The 15,376-nt window shown below is 43.2% G+C and overlaps 4 protein-coding genes across 4 annotated transcripts; all 4 read left to right on the top strand.

Moving 5' to 3' along the window:
• Positions 1-242: 242 nt before the first annotated feature.
• On the top strand, positions 243-6,117 carry fs(1)Yb (female sterile (1) Yb). Its single transcript, XM_017153464.3, has 4 exons — positions 243-659; positions 1,200-3,551; positions 4,270-4,593; positions 5,308-6,117. Exons 1-4 carry the CDS (start codon positions 378-380, stop codon positions 5,632-5,634), a joined length of 3,285 nt encoding a protein of 1,094 aa, XP_017008953.2. The 5' UTR covers positions 243-377; the 3' UTR covers positions 5,635-6,117.
• A 688-nt stretch (positions 6,118-6,805) lies between these two features.
• fs(1)Ya (female sterile (1) Young arrest) lies at positions 6,806-9,122 on the top strand. Its single transcript, XM_017153865.3, has 2 exons — positions 6,806-6,960; positions 7,014-9,122. The coding sequence occupies exons 1-2, from the start codon at positions 6,919-6,921 to the stop codon at positions 9,036-9,038; spliced, it is 2,067 nt and encodes a 688-aa protein (XP_017009354.2). The 5' UTR covers positions 6,806-6,918; the 3' UTR covers positions 9,039-9,122.
• A 655-nt stretch (positions 9,123-9,777) lies between these two features.
• On the top strand, positions 9,778-11,848 carry vilya. Its single transcript, XM_017153556.3, has 3 exons — positions 9,778-10,243; positions 11,137-11,300; positions 11,363-11,848. The coding sequence occupies exons 1-3, from the start codon at positions 9,857-9,859 to the stop codon at positions 11,568-11,570; spliced, it is 759 nt and encodes a 252-aa protein (XP_017009045.2). The 5' UTR covers positions 9,778-9,856; the 3' UTR covers positions 11,571-11,848.
• A 406-nt stretch (positions 11,849-12,254) lies between these two features.
• Positions 12,255-14,919, top strand: dwg (deformed wings). Its single transcript, XM_017153862.3, has 3 exons — positions 12,255-12,859; positions 13,453-13,845; positions 13,912-14,919. The coding sequence occupies exons 1-3, from the start codon at positions 12,413-12,415 to the stop codon at positions 14,824-14,826; spliced, it is 1,755 nt and encodes a 584-aa protein (XP_017009351.2). The 5' UTR covers positions 12,255-12,412; the 3' UTR covers positions 14,827-14,919.
• Positions 14,920-15,376: the final 457 nt, after the last annotated feature.

Raw genomic sequence — 15,376 nt, 5'->3', positions numbered from 1 at the left:
AATAACAGATAATAGACTAAAAGAATGTAAAACTAAAAAAATAAAAAAGCTAATTAGTTTATTAAAATTTATTTATTAACTTTATTATTATTTAGATAATAGACTAAATAGAATGTAAAACCCGCTAAAACAAATAGCTTTTTCAAACATGTACCTGTTATCGATAAGTGGCATCGATAAGTAGTCAAACTTTGAACGTTGGTATCAAAAAAAGTTCAGTTTGTTCGAAACTCCGAAAGAATCGACTTGTTCTTTTCAAGTGTTTATCCATTAAAAACCCATTAAACTTGGGATTTGTTTATTTCTTGTGTTTGGGCTTCTACTTTCTCGTGGTGATTCCTAAATAAAAGTGTTTAAGCGCATTGGAAGATTATAAAATGAAGCCGTCTGAAGATCTCAAAGTTCCCAGTTTTACGGGGGAGTACACCGGATCCACTTTCACATACGCCAGTCCAAAATCCGGAGCCGATTCCCTCGACTTTTTGGCGCAAACAATCAGAGGAAGAGACCCCAACACATGCAGAATTATTTTGATATGTCAGCAGAATTTCGAAGCCGAGCATCTGAAATCGGAGCTCGCCGGACGCGATGTCAACACAATCCTCCTCGCAGCGGATGACCCGATGGCCAACCAAGTGCTGCTCCTCTGGTCAAAAGGGGTACGTTTAGGCTTTTAACCCAAGTTTTAAAGGTTCACAAAGAAATATGTATGTTTAGTTATCAAAATTTTGAATATGACCACAAAATGGCTGCTGTGCACAGAGAAAAAAAGTTTAAGTAACTAATAATACCATTATTAACATTAGAAAAAATCTAGAAATAATAGATAGATGAAATAGATTTTTTAGATGGGAAAAAATTAGGATCTGGGTTTTTGGTAAAAGTATACAATTTTCGTTGTGTTTTTTTGCTGTAACTTGGCTTAAGCTAACAATCTATTAAATTGATCTCATGATTGAATGACAATTTTTAAATTGTTTATTATTTTAGAAGTTATAACTATTTTTTCGAAAAATTGTAATTTAATCATTAAGCGCCGTTTTCTGGTCCGCATGTTATATACTCTAAATTACTGTAAGTTTTCGATGTTTTTTTTTAGTATTATTATATTATTATTATTATATTATAATGAGAATTTGCCATATAGGTCTGAGTGACTTTTCCTATTCGATAACAATTAATTTATCTTATATTTCCAGTACATTCACCAAGCCCTGATTCTTTGCGATTCCATGCTAAATATTCTTGAGGGACTCGAGGTGAATTTCGTGATCCATACATCGTTGCCGCCGTTGAAAAAGTTTGAACAACGCTTGGAGAGGCTGAGAAAGTCGGAAATTAAAGCCGAGTCGTTGGTTATAACAGCTCACTATGGGGGAAATGGGAATTCCGATAATAAAATAGTAAAAGCAGATACAGAAATGTTACAATCCCCGAAGAACGGAGTAAATGAGAGCCCCAAAATGCTGGATAAACCACAACCTCTAGAAGATGTGCCCATAAAAGACATAAAACCAGTGGTCAAGGTGGATCCTATATATTTAAGAAACCTCAGTGAAAAGGAATTTGAACGTTTTAAATCTTCAAAAGATGATGAAGCAAAATCTGTTTTTAATCCAACTGGAGCATTCTCTGCTATTCAAGACTTCAATACTCCTGTGGTCCTCGAGCCAATTCCAAAATCCTTGGATGATAAAGAGGCTCAATCATCTTTAAAGGTAGAAGACATTATGAAAGAGTTCCTAAAACTAACTATTGGATCTAAGACTCCAGAATCCCAGTGCGATTATAAAGAGGATCCGAGTTCTTTTAGAGTAGAAGGAAATGTGGAAGAATTTGGTCCTTCCGAGGAGGTATCTTCTTCGGAAGCCTCGGAACTTGAGCTGCAGAGCTTGTTGATGTCAAGGAGACTTCAGAGTGCTCTCCCAGAATTGGAGTCTTCTCCTGAGCCTCCGTATCCGCCTCAAATAGTTACCATTGCAGAACCCCTTTCCCTGGATCTTCTTGATGATACCGCTTCTCTCGACTCCTTCCAAACCGTGGAGGACTCTCCTTCTCCCTCCATTTCTCCGGATTCTCTCACTGCCGGTGGCACCATCGTCTATAATTATGGAATCCTGTCCTGGAGTCGCCACCTGGTTGTTCCGTGCTACGACCTTAGTGGAGTGCCTGGCATAAGCCATAAAATCCGGGTTGCCATGCATCAAATGGGCGTGGCCAGGAGCCGAGCCCGTGCTGTCCAGAGATTCGCCTGGCCCCACGTCGCCGCTGGGAGATCGCTGATCGTCGTGGGCAACACGCAGATCGGCAAGACCTGGTGCTATCTGCCTATCCTATGCCAGCGGAGCCACGAGGAGCTGCAGCTGCGTCGTCCCTCTGATGACCATGGACCCACCAGCATCGTAGTGTGCTCCAATCAATCGCAGGGCCAGCAGATTGGCCGCTCCATGGACACGCTGCTCCGTTCGTTGGGCAATGATTCCTCTCTGGAGACGATGGTCAGTCACTGGGACATGGGCAATGTGACGGACATCCTGGGCAGGCTCAGCCAGCCCGTGGGCATCCTGCTGACCAGCGTGGACCTGCTGCTCCAGCTGCTGACGCATCACTCCAAGCGGTCGCCCATTTTCGATGCGGCTGCCGTGAAGTTTATAGCTCTGGATAACCTGCACGACATGGTGCGTCTTCTGCCGGATGTCACGATGCGGCTGCTCAAGCGGCTGCCGGAAATATTTGATTTTTCTCCTAGTAAATGCCAGCTTTTTGTCTCCGGAAGAAATTGGCACCCGGATCTGATGAGGCAGCGCCTCCTGCCGCTGATGCCCGAGGTTCTCCTCCTCTTCGATGACGCTTTGGAGGCTTCTGTCTATGGCGGCGTACAGCTGGACACTCGGATTGTGCCGGAGGAGCAGAAGATCGAAGAGCTGGTGGCTCTAATCAGGCAGAAAAATCTCTCAGAGGATCGCACCATTGTCTGCTGTTCCAGCGCCGCCGAGGTTCTCCATTTGCGCCACCAGCTGGACGGGATGGGCATCGCCGTGCAGACCTGCATCTCGGAGTCGTGCTTCAACCAGGTCAGCCAATGGCGACGCCAATCTCCGGCCAGTCTTCTCCTGGTGGCGGATGATGTGGTGCCCAAGCTGCGATGCGGATTTATAGCCCTGCTCATCCACTTCAACTGGGCCACCAGCTGGATGCGTTTCAAGCATCGCTTCAGCCTCTTCCACGAGAACTACAAATCAATGCCGGCGAAGAGATGCAGTAAATCCGTGATCTTCTGCCAGGCTACCGATGTGGACAGCATCTGGCTGATGGCTGACTTTCTGCTGAAGCATGGACTACCCAGGCCCAGCCATTTGCTGGACATTCTGGCCCAGCGTCGCCTGGCGGAGCCTCTGCATCCGATGAGGCTGCGTCTCTGCCGCCAGGTGACCGCTTTCGGGGATTGCCTGAGGAACAGCTGCCGGTACAGGCATCTCGTGTGGCAGCAGGAGGTCGTGCCGCCGTATCATTATCCCACCAAGGGCGAGATTCGATTCACGGTCCTAACTGTGGGTACTTTTGGATTAATACATTTTTAAAACCTTTTTATACCCTTGCAGAGGGTATTATGATTTTAGTCATATTATATATTGTTGATCAGCATCACTAGACGAGTCGATCTAGCCATGTCCGTCTGTCCGTCTGTCCGTTCGTCTGTCCGTTTCTACGCAAACTAGTCTCTCAGTTTTAAAGCTATCGGCATGAAACTTTCCGAAAATTCTTCCTTCTATTGCAGGTAGTATATAAGTCGGAACCAGCCGGAACGGACAACTATATCCTATAGCTCCCATAGGAATAATCGAAAAAATAATGGGAAACAAATTATAGCTTCGATGTTTTTTAATATTTTACTTTCTTCTCTTAAGAATATTTTTTTTTTAATATTTCTGAATTTCGGATTAAATTTTTAAAGAATCGGACGACCATATCCATATTTAAAACCATTAAAAAATATAATAGGAAATAATAAATAGCTTCTTTGGTTTTTATTCTATTCTCTTCTTCTCTAGGATATAACGTTTTTTTTTAATATTTCCGAATTTTAAATTAAGTTTAACAAAAATCGGACGACTATATTTTATAGCTGCCTTAGGAAGGTTAAAAAAATAATGTCAAAATAATAGGAAATTTAACAATTTTGCGATTTTTAAATTAATAGGAATAATCTGCAAGGGTATCTTTCTTTTATCTTCCTTTTAACTCACCTTTGATATTTTAAATCTCCAGTGCAACAGTCCCGCCAGCCTGTCGGTCCGACTGAACGACCAATATCCCACGGTGGCCTACTTCCTCAGGATTCCGATGACCAATCTGGGCCAGCAGGTGCAACGGCACTACGAACTGGAGGAGAACCGACGCAGGCACCCCAATCCTGCGCCCGGCGAGCGGGTGGTGGTCAAGAACATGAACCGCTACGAGCGAGTGGTCATCCTGGAAGTGAACAAAGAAGGTAATGGTAATGGTAAGGTGTCGGTGCAACTGATGGACACGGGCACCGACATACTCATCTACAATGCCAGCCAAGTGTACATCTGCGAGAAGATCTTCAAGGTAATATATTATCCATACATATACGATTATATCTTAAATATTTTATGCATATTATTATATAGGTATAATTATATAAAGAAATTAACTAATACTTATCTTAAGTAATTATTATATAGTTAAAACTTCATGATGTAACCCCTTATCAAAAATACAAAAATTTGTATAAAAGTAAATTTTCCCAAAAGTGATGATAAAATATCCGTTTTTTTTGCCGAAACAAAGGATATATTAGGCCAAATTTGGAGTATCATACCTTGTTGAACTGATAGCTTAATTCTGAATCGATTTGCGTTCAAATCTGGACATATTATTAAATTTGATATTAACTTGGCTTAATGTTAAAAATATAATACTTTTTTTTTTAGCATGTCTAGTAATAATAGTTTTAGTTTCTGTCTTAGAATTTTTTAAAATTCTTTAAATTTATATATCTATGTATTATGAATATATCCTAAGTAATATCATTTAATATTTCAAACTTTGTCGCCTAAAATATACTAATCTTCTTTGACTATTTTAAATATCTTATCATATTTAATCCTAGGTCGACTTTAAATAATATCATATCCTAAGTAAAAACATATAAGTATAATTGTATAAGTATAATTAAATCTGATTACAACTTGAAACCCTTGCAGGATCAACAACATCTTATAAATACTAAGTAACATCTAAATATTATAATTATATAATTTTATCTGATTATCTTTGCAGGATCAACCGCGGGAGGCAATGGAGGTGAGGATCACTGGCCTCGAGCCGGAAAGCCTGGATCGCATCTGGCCCGAGGATGTGCGCAATGTGGTGCGCAATCAGTTCTTCAGCAGGACGCAGAATAGACGGTGTCGCCAGTTCTCCGCCGTTGTGCAGGCCACCATCCACGAGACCATCTTCGTTCGGGATGTGCACGATAGCGAGGGCAACGACCTGCGCACCTTCGTTTCGAGTCGTTTCCGCGTTCACCAGGAGGAGCACTGCCTGGACAAGCTTATTAGAATGGTCCAGGGCTCCAAACCCAGACCAGCTCCAAAAAGCCACTAATTTTACATTCACTCATAGAAATTTTTACCTAAATACTAGAAAAGTCGCCCTAAAACTAGGAAAAATTTTCTTATTATACAGGTGCCTAGCCCTTAATATACGAAAAATCGCCATATAAAATATTTTTTAGGGTTAGTTTTCCCTATTATTTAGAGCGAATTTTTATGAGTCGACTCCAAAAGTAACTTCTTCTTTTTAGGGCGCAATTACCTTTAAAAATAGAAAAATCGTCGTAAATGTATGACTAATTCACCCTTATTTTTAGGGCAACTTTACATTATTTTGTTGCCTAATCGCCATTGACCCCTGTTTTAGGGCGATTTTACCGGAAAACTTCTATGAGTGTTGAATCCTGCTTATTTGAACATTTTTTATCATCTAAAAAATTTACTTATGTTTTCTTGTACAATGGGCTTACATTTCATTTCGAAAAAAACGTTTTCCTTTCTTTTTTAAATTTATAAAGCAATTGCATTTGATTATTCCTGCATTTAAATAATAATATTTCATTATGGAACAACTATACATATTCCTCATTCTGATATTATATTATTCTATCAGTCATGATACTTGATCTTGATGATTCTTTTACTTGTTTTTAATATGTGTTTAAACTTTAAAGGTATTTTTATATTTGTAATGATCCTTTTGAAACAAATAAATGGCATGATCCTAAAAAGTCTTTGAAATGGGGGATTGACAAGTGGCTTAATAATAAATAAAAAATAAATTATCTTATAAATATTATATCACTTCCTATAGTGTTGATCATTATATCTTTAAAATCATTATTATAGAATGGTCTGATATTGTATAATTCTATTTATCATGATGCTAGACCATGATGATTCTTTTTATAAATAAAAAAATAGATAACATGATCCCAAAAACCCTTTAAAATGGGGGATTGACAAATAAAAGTAAAATAAATTAAGTTATAAATATTATAACACTTCTTATAGTGTTGATAATTTTAAAAATTCATTATTATAGTATAAAAAAATTAATGAAGTCCTATTAATTCTAATCTAGATCTAGTTAACTTATTACCACTATTAAATCTGAAATATTATGTGTGAACTGATCGATAAAGTTACATTTTTGACTTAGGTATTACTATTTAGGTACCAAATATTTGAACAGTAATCGATACTTGTAATACTAATCTACCTATATCACTATATCCTAGCTATATCAGTAAGTATACCATATCTAACTGAAGAACCGTTTGATTTTCGTGTGAAAGTGTATGTCCATGTGTGAAATTCGCCACTTGCGCAATTGATGTCGTTTTCCAATGTCCTAATCATGCGACAGCCCGACGAGGTAGGCTCCCAGTGACCCAGTTTCCCAGTTAGTGACTCCTCCTCGTTTTCCAGGGCAAGTGCCACATCTGTAAGCGGGTCTTCTGCTGCGGCAAATGCCGCCAGAACCATCAGTTCAAAGCGCACGCCATTGCTGTGCGGGAACCACTGGGATTGAGAGTAGCCGGGAGCGGCGTTGGAGGAATCACGGAGCACCGCCATCAAATGGAGTCGGGAGCCACCACCATCTACGTGTTCTGCCCGATCTGCGAGCGACGACCGCTGATGCTGCGCGAGGAGATGCACGGCGAGCTGCTGGCCCACATCGAAACCTGTCATTTGCCTTTGAGATGCCGGAAGTGCCAGCGCAACTACACGCGCATCGACGACCTGCGGGAGTTCAGCAAGTGCGTGGATCAGCAGCAGAACTGCAGCGATCTCACCATCGACACGGAGACCTCCAAGGTGACGGTGAAGAGGGCGCCGAATACGAATAGCACTGCCATCTCCACCCAAACGTCGCCCGGCATGACGCCCATTTCGCTGATCAACATGCGCTGGAAGGCCAAGAGCCGCCTGACCCACGAGGAGTTCATCAGCGACAGCGTCTCCTCCATCCGCAACCTGTCCTCGTTCAGCAACAGCTCCATTCGTCGCTCCGTTGGCCAACTGGGCGTCAATCCGCCGGAAACGGTGACCAAGGGAAAGGTGATTCGCTCCACTTCCACGCCGCTGCAGGTGGAATCGGTGTTTGCCAAGCCCAAGGAGCCGCTCACTTTTAATGCCTCCAATGGCGGGCATGTGTCTAGTATCTACCACGAGGAGCCCAGCCCCGCGCCAGAGGGCAATCCCCTCCAGCAGCAACCGTTGCAGCAGCGCGCCTGGAAGATGGGCGCCCGGAACAAGATGAGCGCCGCCACTCCGCTGCGCCAGGTGATGTCGAAGAGCATCCAGAAGGCCTTCGTGGAGCACGGCGGGATGCCCTCCGCGGTGATCCAGCGACGCGTGCGCCTCGATCTCAGCGAGCACAGCTCCTGCGAGGCAACTTCCTCCTCCTCCGCCCTCGATTTGCGCCTCTCGCCGGCCATGCGACGCACCCAGAGCGAGTCCAGCGCCTCGGAGGTCCACAGTAGCTCCTCCGCCGATGTCTACAAGCGTCCCTTCCTCCTGTCCGCCCAGAAACTGACCACCGAATCGATCATCATCACGCGCATGAACTCCAACTCGCAGGAGAGCTCCTCCACGGTGTACAACTCGTGCGAGAGCGTCGAGATCATACGCTCCACCTCGGAGTCGGCTGAGGTCCATGTGCCGGCGGCCATCACGCCCATCCGGGTGACCGGAGCCGGGATCAACAAGAAGCAGATCAAGTTCGAGACGCCGCCGAAGGGCAATGGCAGCCAGGAGCTAATGCTGCCTGGCGGCGGGCAGGAGGACGACAAGGATCAGTTCTTCACGCCGGATCCGGGGACTCCAGAGCGAACGGAGCGGCGTAATCCTCGCCAGGCGATTGTGCCGCGCCAGCTGAGCGGCGAGTTTTCGCCCAAGAAGGAGGATCAGAACAACAGGGCCAAGGAGCAGCTGGTCTCGCCTCCTTTGCAGCGACCCAGGTTGCGTCCTCCGTTGAGGGAATGTGGCCAAAGGAGGGTCTTCAGTGGCGTCCAGGATGTGGGCGATCCAGAGGAGCCGGAGGAGGAGGAGGACGAGGTGTTCCGGCCGACGAACGCCTCCACGCGTAAGGACAAAGAGCCGGGAAACTCAGGACGCCTGTGGTCACTGATGACCTCCATGATGCGACTGCCGGCCAGTTTGCGCGGGGAAAAAGAGAAGGAGAAGGAAAAGGAGAAGTATCCGGAGGCGGAGAAGGAGAACGCCGGATCGGGCTCGCTCATCCGCCGCTGCGCCTCCATTGCCGGCTCCCTGGTGCGTCCTGGAACCAGGGATTCCTCCTCCTCCTCCATGGAGGACAGCCAGAGCCTCAAGAGGAAGCGCACCCAGACGCTGGACAGCCAGTACTGCAGCCCGTTGTCGCCGTCCAGCTCCTCCAAGCGCTACCGCATCCGGCCCAGGGAGCCCATCGAGCGCATGCGTCGCCACTAGGATTTAAGTTATTTCGAAACAGCCAAATTTGTGTTTTTATTATTGTGAATTTTAGTCTTTTCAAATAAATGTTTACTTTCTGCATTAACCGTTAGGCGGGGCGTTGCCACTTGGGCGATCGTATTGTGTTTTTCGGGACTATTGTAATTATTTATTATTTTTGCCATTACAATATTATATTATATTATATTATATTTTTTTGCGTCGCCACTAGGATTTAAGTTATTTCGAAACAGCCAAATTTGTGTTTTTATTATTGTGAATTTTAGTCTTTTCAAATAAATGTTTACTTTCTGCATTCACCGTTAGGCGGGGCGTTGCCACCTGGGTGATCGTATTGTGTTTTTCGGGACTATTGTAATTATTTATTATTTTTGCCATTACAATATTATATTATACATTTTTTTGCGTCGCCACTTTAAGTTATTTCGGAACAGCCAAATTTGTGTTTTTATTATTGTGAATTTTAGTCTTTTCAAATAAATGTTTACTTTCTGCATTAAGCGTTAGAGGAACCTTTAGAGCTTTAGAGCTGCCATATAGACCGAATGACCCTTTTGCAAAATCAAAAATTATTTATTATTTTTGGCAGTTCTTTTGTTGTCTATAACCTTAGGAAACTATAAAAAATGATTAGTTCCTCCTTTTACTTAATTTATAGTTTTAAAAATAACCAAAAAGCTCACTCAAGAAATCGTCTCGTTTAGAGGGGCCTTCAGTAGAGCTGCCATATCGACCGAATGAATGATCCTTTTACAAAAAAAGTCACGAACAAAACAAAACAACGCGGAATAAATTAAGGAAACACTGCATCCGGGATGTCCAAGCCGAAATCTGGCGGCTCTGGCGGCTCTCAGCCGGACTCCTCATCAGGCCAAAAAATCGAGGCGAGCAAGCTGTGGATCCACTGCGGCAGATGCTACGCCCTGTATGTGGATAAGAAGGTGAAGCTCTTCTTCCTCGCCTGCAACCACGTGCTGTGCGAGAAGTGCGTCAAGGTGAAGTCCGGACGCACTCCCTCCGACTCCAACATCTTCGTGTGCTGCACCTGCCAGAAGAACTCCCACGGCCGCGAAATTAACAACGATATGCCCAATTACGTGAAGAGGTTCTTCCACACGGAGGCCTTTCAGCTGGCCAGCGAGGCGATCGACAAGTTCCAGTTGTCCAACCACAGGCACTTTGACAAGTACAAGGAGCGGAAGGTAGGGATGCCTATATTATATATGTAACCACCTATTTACCCTTTGGTTCCTTAAAAAATATCCCACATCTCACATAGTACAACACTACAGAACGGGAGCATGGATCCGCTTTTAAATAAATTAATAATATTAAATTAATTTAAATAAATTTACCTCTCTATCTCCTAACTTTGGCGACAAACAAATAAAGCCAATTTAGAAGAGCATTTACAGGGTGTTAAAATCCATAAAAAATCCAGAATATATCTTACAAGTCCCGTTAATCATAACTACCAAATAGATCTCACAGTTTTTAAAAGATTTTCCACATTCGAGTAGTTAAAGATTAAAATTTAAAGATTAATTTTCAATAAAGTGTGCATCCACTACGAAATGTGTCCTATTGATACCCTATTGATCTTTATAAACTGTAAAAATTGTGTTTTAAAACTGCATAGAGAAAGGAATATTAATGTTATTTGCCACTCTATCTATGATTAAGGTAGGACTTCCTAATAAAGACGATTTAGAAGCACATTTACAGGGTCTTCAAATCCATCAAAAATCCTGAATAAATCTTACATGTCCCTTAAATCTTAACTACCAAATAGATCTCACAGTTTTTTAAAGGAATTTCCACATTCGATTATACAGTTTATTAAAAATTAATCTCCATCAAAGTATGCATCCACTATGATATAGAATAGTATACAAAAGTATAGATACCCTATTAATCTTTGCAAACTGTAAAAATTGTGTTTTAAAACTGCAATTAGGTACAGGCATTTGAATAATATTACGTTCTTGAGCTGAAGGCCTTAGTTGCTAGAGCTCTTAATTTAGTTAGCTTATAGTTTTAACTTTTGGTTAGTTTTATTTAAATAAATAAACATTACATTCTTTCATTTCCGCAGGAGATCGAGATGAACAAACTGGCCAAGGACATAGCTTTGGCCAAATCGGTGTGTGAGAAACGCTTTAAGGACTTCAATATGATGCGCGTGGAGCGCAAGAAGCTGTCGCAGAGGACGAAGCTCATAAAAGAGGAAGCGGCCAAGCAAAAGGCTGAAATGGAAAGGTTCGAATTGATATTCAAATTTCGATCATGCCTATTGATAGATTTCATTTGTATCCCCTTAGGATGGCCCAGGCCAAGCTTAACCGCACTTTGGAGTCGCAAAAGTCCTCTTCATCCGCAAGGGATACCATTCATGGACGCCCTCATGTTCGTGGAGGCTCCCAGGTCGGCAGTCGACGAAGCTCCAAGGATTCGGGCCGCGGAACTCAAGCCAAGCGCCCAAAGGTCACCAGCTTCCACCATCTGCCGAACCACTCGTTCAATCTTTAATCTAATATTTAAACTAATATCGTCATTATTTAGATTTGAATAATAGTTTACTTTAAACATTAACGTTGGTTCTCATGTAAATAGTTTCAAACTGAAAAAGTTAGTTATTTAACTATAAAACTCTCTAACCTTCACTTAGATAATGGAAATAATAGTTTAATTTAAACATTCAAGTTAATTCTTATAAAACCGATTGAGTACAAGTATGTTTAACTATTTTTTTAAAGGAATACAAACTTACTATTTGAGAATAATTGTTAACTTTAAGTAATCAAGTTAAATTTGTTATTTATTTTTATTTAGATAATCGAAATACAAGTTTATTTTCAATATTCAAGTTAATTTTTATGTCAGTATGTTAAACTATTTGTTTGGTAAAAACAAAAATTTAATTTAATTTAAAATAATTGTTGATGTTAAGTTATCAAATTCAATTTGTTATTTATTTTTATTTAAATTATGAGCACTTAAATTCCTATTAAGTTCAATTCAATTTTTGTTAAAAATCACATTAATTGTAAACAGTAATTAATAAAGTTATATGAACTTTATTGAAAAATAAGAAGTTGAACATGAAATTCTTTTCGGATTTTTATTAAATAGTTCCTGTAAAGTTAACATTTCCCCTTGGCATTAACAGGAATGTTAGGACTGAAATCGATTAGTCGTGAAACCGGACAGCAACCACAATCGATGGCGGCGTTATCGATGGTATCGAATAAACATCTGCCAAAAAACGCATAAAAAGAATTCAATTAAAAAGGAGGCCAAACGTCACTAAAGCGGCGATTCCGGCTCATTCCGACGACTGAGGATCAAGGACACGGACACGGATACGGAGGATGATGAGTGGCAAGCCGGGTGGCGGGGTGGTGGTGCTCAACTGCCGGACGTGCACGCGTGCCTGCAAGCAGCACAAGCCGCTGCAGGAGGAGATCGAGCTGGGTCCGGAGGGCAGCACCACGCTGGCCAGCATGCTCCACTACTGCGCCGGCCTCTCCTTCGAGCCGCAGGACGGCGCCGCCATGCCGCAGCACATCTGCCTCAACTGCCTGCAGCTCCTGGAGCAGGCGTTCAACTTCAAGCGCATGGTCATCGACTCGGACGAGCTGCTCCGTTTGGGCCTGGACGAGGCGCACGGCACCAGCCACCACCAGCAGCAGCAGCAGCAGAATCATCAGCAGAGCCAGCAGTCCCACCAGCCGAGCCCGCAGCAACAGCAGTGCGGCGATCCCAGCGAGGAGTACGTCATGATCGAGATGCTCAACGAGGAGCAGGATCCCGGCAATGTAAATATGGGGTTCCTTTAAGCTAGAAGGGGGTAAAGCTATTCTTAGGCCTTGTAATTAATGGAATTCCAAGCAGATTTATAAACTGATTTCAATGGTAAATCCAATGAGTAGCATACTCTTAGGATAGGATTCGTTATTTTAGATAAAGTTGGGGTAGATTTCTTGTATTTTATAAGTTTTATCATTTATGATTTTTTTTAGATTTTTATGTCAATCCGTTCTGGGTGTAATTTTCTACTGACCGTTTTTTAGAGGTTCAATTTTATATTAGTTTAGATTCAAGTATAACTAATTACTTTACCCTTCTTAGTTAGAAGAACAGACCATGTAACTAATGGAATCCCAACCAGATTTGATCGGGATCAAAGGTGTTTATAAACAGATTTCAATGGAAAATCGAATGAGTAGCATATTCTTAGGGTAGGAATCGTTATTTTAGATAAAGTTGGGGTAGATTTCTTGTATTTTATAAGTTTTATCATTTATGATTTTTTTAGATTTTTATGTCAATCCGTTCTGGGTAAAATTTTCTACTGACCGTTTTTTAGAGGTTCAATTTTATATTATTTTAATGACTTTACCCTTCTTAGTTAGAAGAACAGGAAGCGGAGGCGGAACGCCATGAGCACTGCAGCCCCGACGACGAGGAGGAGTTCGTCATCGAGGAGGTGGCCGACCACGAGGAGGAGCTGACGGAGGAGGAGCAGCAGATGGCACAGGAGGGCGAGGGCAACCACGAGGAGCAAATCACAATGGAGAGTGTCCATGAGTTTCAGCCCGCCGAGGTGGAGTATGTGACAATTAAGAATGAATTCGAGACCATCGTCACCGAGGAGGATGAGATCGAGGTGATGGACGAGTCGGGCGGCCACGAGGAGATCCTGGATGGCCAGATGATTGTGATACCCGCGGAGGGAGCCATGGACGAGGTGATTGGCGAGGAGGCCCTCGAATTGGACGAGGACGAGCGCGAGGAGCACTTGGTAGGTGGTCCAGCTAGCTGTTACTAACTCTTCCTCCTGAATTAACCACAATTAACCTTAAAACAGCTCGCTGAAGGCGAGGATGTCTGCGAGGAGGAGGACTTCCTGGAGGAGTCGCTGGACTCCGCGCCACTGGCCGCCGGCGAGGCCCTTCCCCACGTCTGCTCCGTGTGCCAGAAGGCCTTCCGCCAGCAGTGCCGCCTCAACCAGCACATGCGCTCCCATGTGGACGAGAAGCACTACGAGTGCGAGGAGTGCGGCAAGCGGCTGAAGCACCTGCGCAACTACAAGGAGCACATGCTCACGCACACGAATGTCAAGCCGCACCAGTGCAACATCTGCGGCCGCTTCTATCGCACCACCTCGAGTCTGGCGGCCCACAAAAGGACGCATGCCGAGGAGAAGCCCTACAATTGCGATCAGTGCGGCCGTGGCTATGCGGCCTACGATCATCTGCGCCGCCACAAGCTCACCCACACGGGCGAGCGGCCCTATGCGTGCGATCTGTGCGACAAGGCGTACTACGACTCGTCCTCGCTGCGCCAGCACAAGATCAGCCATACCGGAGAGAAGGCCTTCACCTGCGAGATCTGCGGCGTCGGGTTGTCCCAGAAGTCGGGCTACAAGAAGCACCTGCTCGTCCACACCGGCGCCAAGCCGCACAAGTGCCCCATCTGCGGCCGCGCCTTCACCTTCACCAGCAACCTCAATGCCCACGTCCGCCTGCATTCCGGCGAAAAGCCGTTCAAGTGTGAGGTCTGCATGAAGGCCTTCCCCACCAAGAAGCGTCTGAATAGCCATTTGCGGGTCCACAACAAGGAGACGCCGGTGGTGGTTGGTCAGTCGATCGATCAACGCCGACGAGCGGTGGTTGCTGGAGGAGGAGGAGCAGGAGGAGGCGGAGGAGCAGGAGGCAATCACCACCTAACCGAAGTACCTGAGCAACCGGTGTCCACCTCCAAAGTGGTGGTGGTGCTTTGAGCGGAGGAGGAGCGACCCTAGAGCGTAAGACTAGCCTAAGGTTTTTACATTAACTGTTGGGAATCAAACACAATAAACTTTAATGACACTGTACCATGTACATGTATTTTTTTACCCACATAAAAAAGTGTGTTTTTTAATCTGTTATGTTAGAGCCCTGCGTAAATCATTCAACTTTTGTTTTATCATAGTATGCCAGGAAATTTCTGATTTGTTTAATTCAATTCTATGTGAAATAAATGCAATGTTTTTGCTAATTTATTTTGAACTAAATGAATGAATAATTTTAAAAATTCTCAGTTAGCTCATAGTTTTACACTGTAAGTTAGCTTTATATAAATAAAATAAACAAATAATTTTTATGAATTTTTTGAATAGATATTTTTGTGCTTTCTTTTGAGAACAAGAAGTGGAAAATTTTTAACAAATCAATGTTAACTGCATAGTTAATAAAATTCAGGCAGATTTAACCACAAAATTATGGCCTTTCTTCTTCAAAAGAAATTGTTTTTCATTCATTCATTCAATTCTATTAAACTCAAAATTCAAA

This window comes from Drosophila takahashii, chromosome X (assembly GCF_030179915.1).
Source record: "Drosophila takahashii strain IR98-3 E-12201 chromosome X, DtakHiC1v2, whole genome shotgun sequence".
NCBI classification, from domain to species: domain Eukaryota; kingdom Metazoa; phylum Arthropoda; class Insecta; order Diptera; family Drosophilidae; genus Drosophila; species Drosophila takahashii.
Note: the sequence above shows the minus strand (reverse complement) of the source record. Positions and strands in the feature narration are given on the sequence as shown.

What these genes read in the sequence shown, in the direction of transcription:
- vilya (XM_017153556.3), top strand. Translation starts at nt 9,857, where the DNA reads ATGTCCAAGCCGAAATCTGGCGGCTCTGGCGGCTCTCAGCCGGACTCC. An exon ending in ACAAGTACAAGGAGCGGAAG is followed by an intron (nt 10,244 to 11,136) that starts GTAGGGATGCCT and finishes TCATTTCCGCAG; the next exon opens with GAGATCGAGATGAACAAACT. An exon ending in CAAAAGGCTGAAATGGAAAG is followed by an intron (nt 11,301 to 11,362) that starts GTTCGAATTGAT and finishes GTATCCCCTTAG; the next exon opens with GATGGCCCAGGCCAAGCTTA.
- dwg (XM_017153862.3), top strand. Translation starts at nt 12,413, where the DNA reads ATGATGAGTGGCAAGCCGGGTGGCGGGGTGGTGGTGCTCAACTGCCGG. An exon ending in AGGAGCAGGATCCCGGCAAT is followed by an intron (nt 12,860 to 13,452) that starts GTAAATATGGGG and finishes TACCCTTCTTAG; the next exon opens with TTAGAAGAACAGGAAGCGGA. An exon ending in ACGAGCGCGAGGAGCACTTG is followed by an intron (nt 13,846 to 13,911) that starts GTAGGTGGTCCA and finishes ACCTTAAAACAG; the next exon opens with CTCGCTGAAGGCGAGGATGT.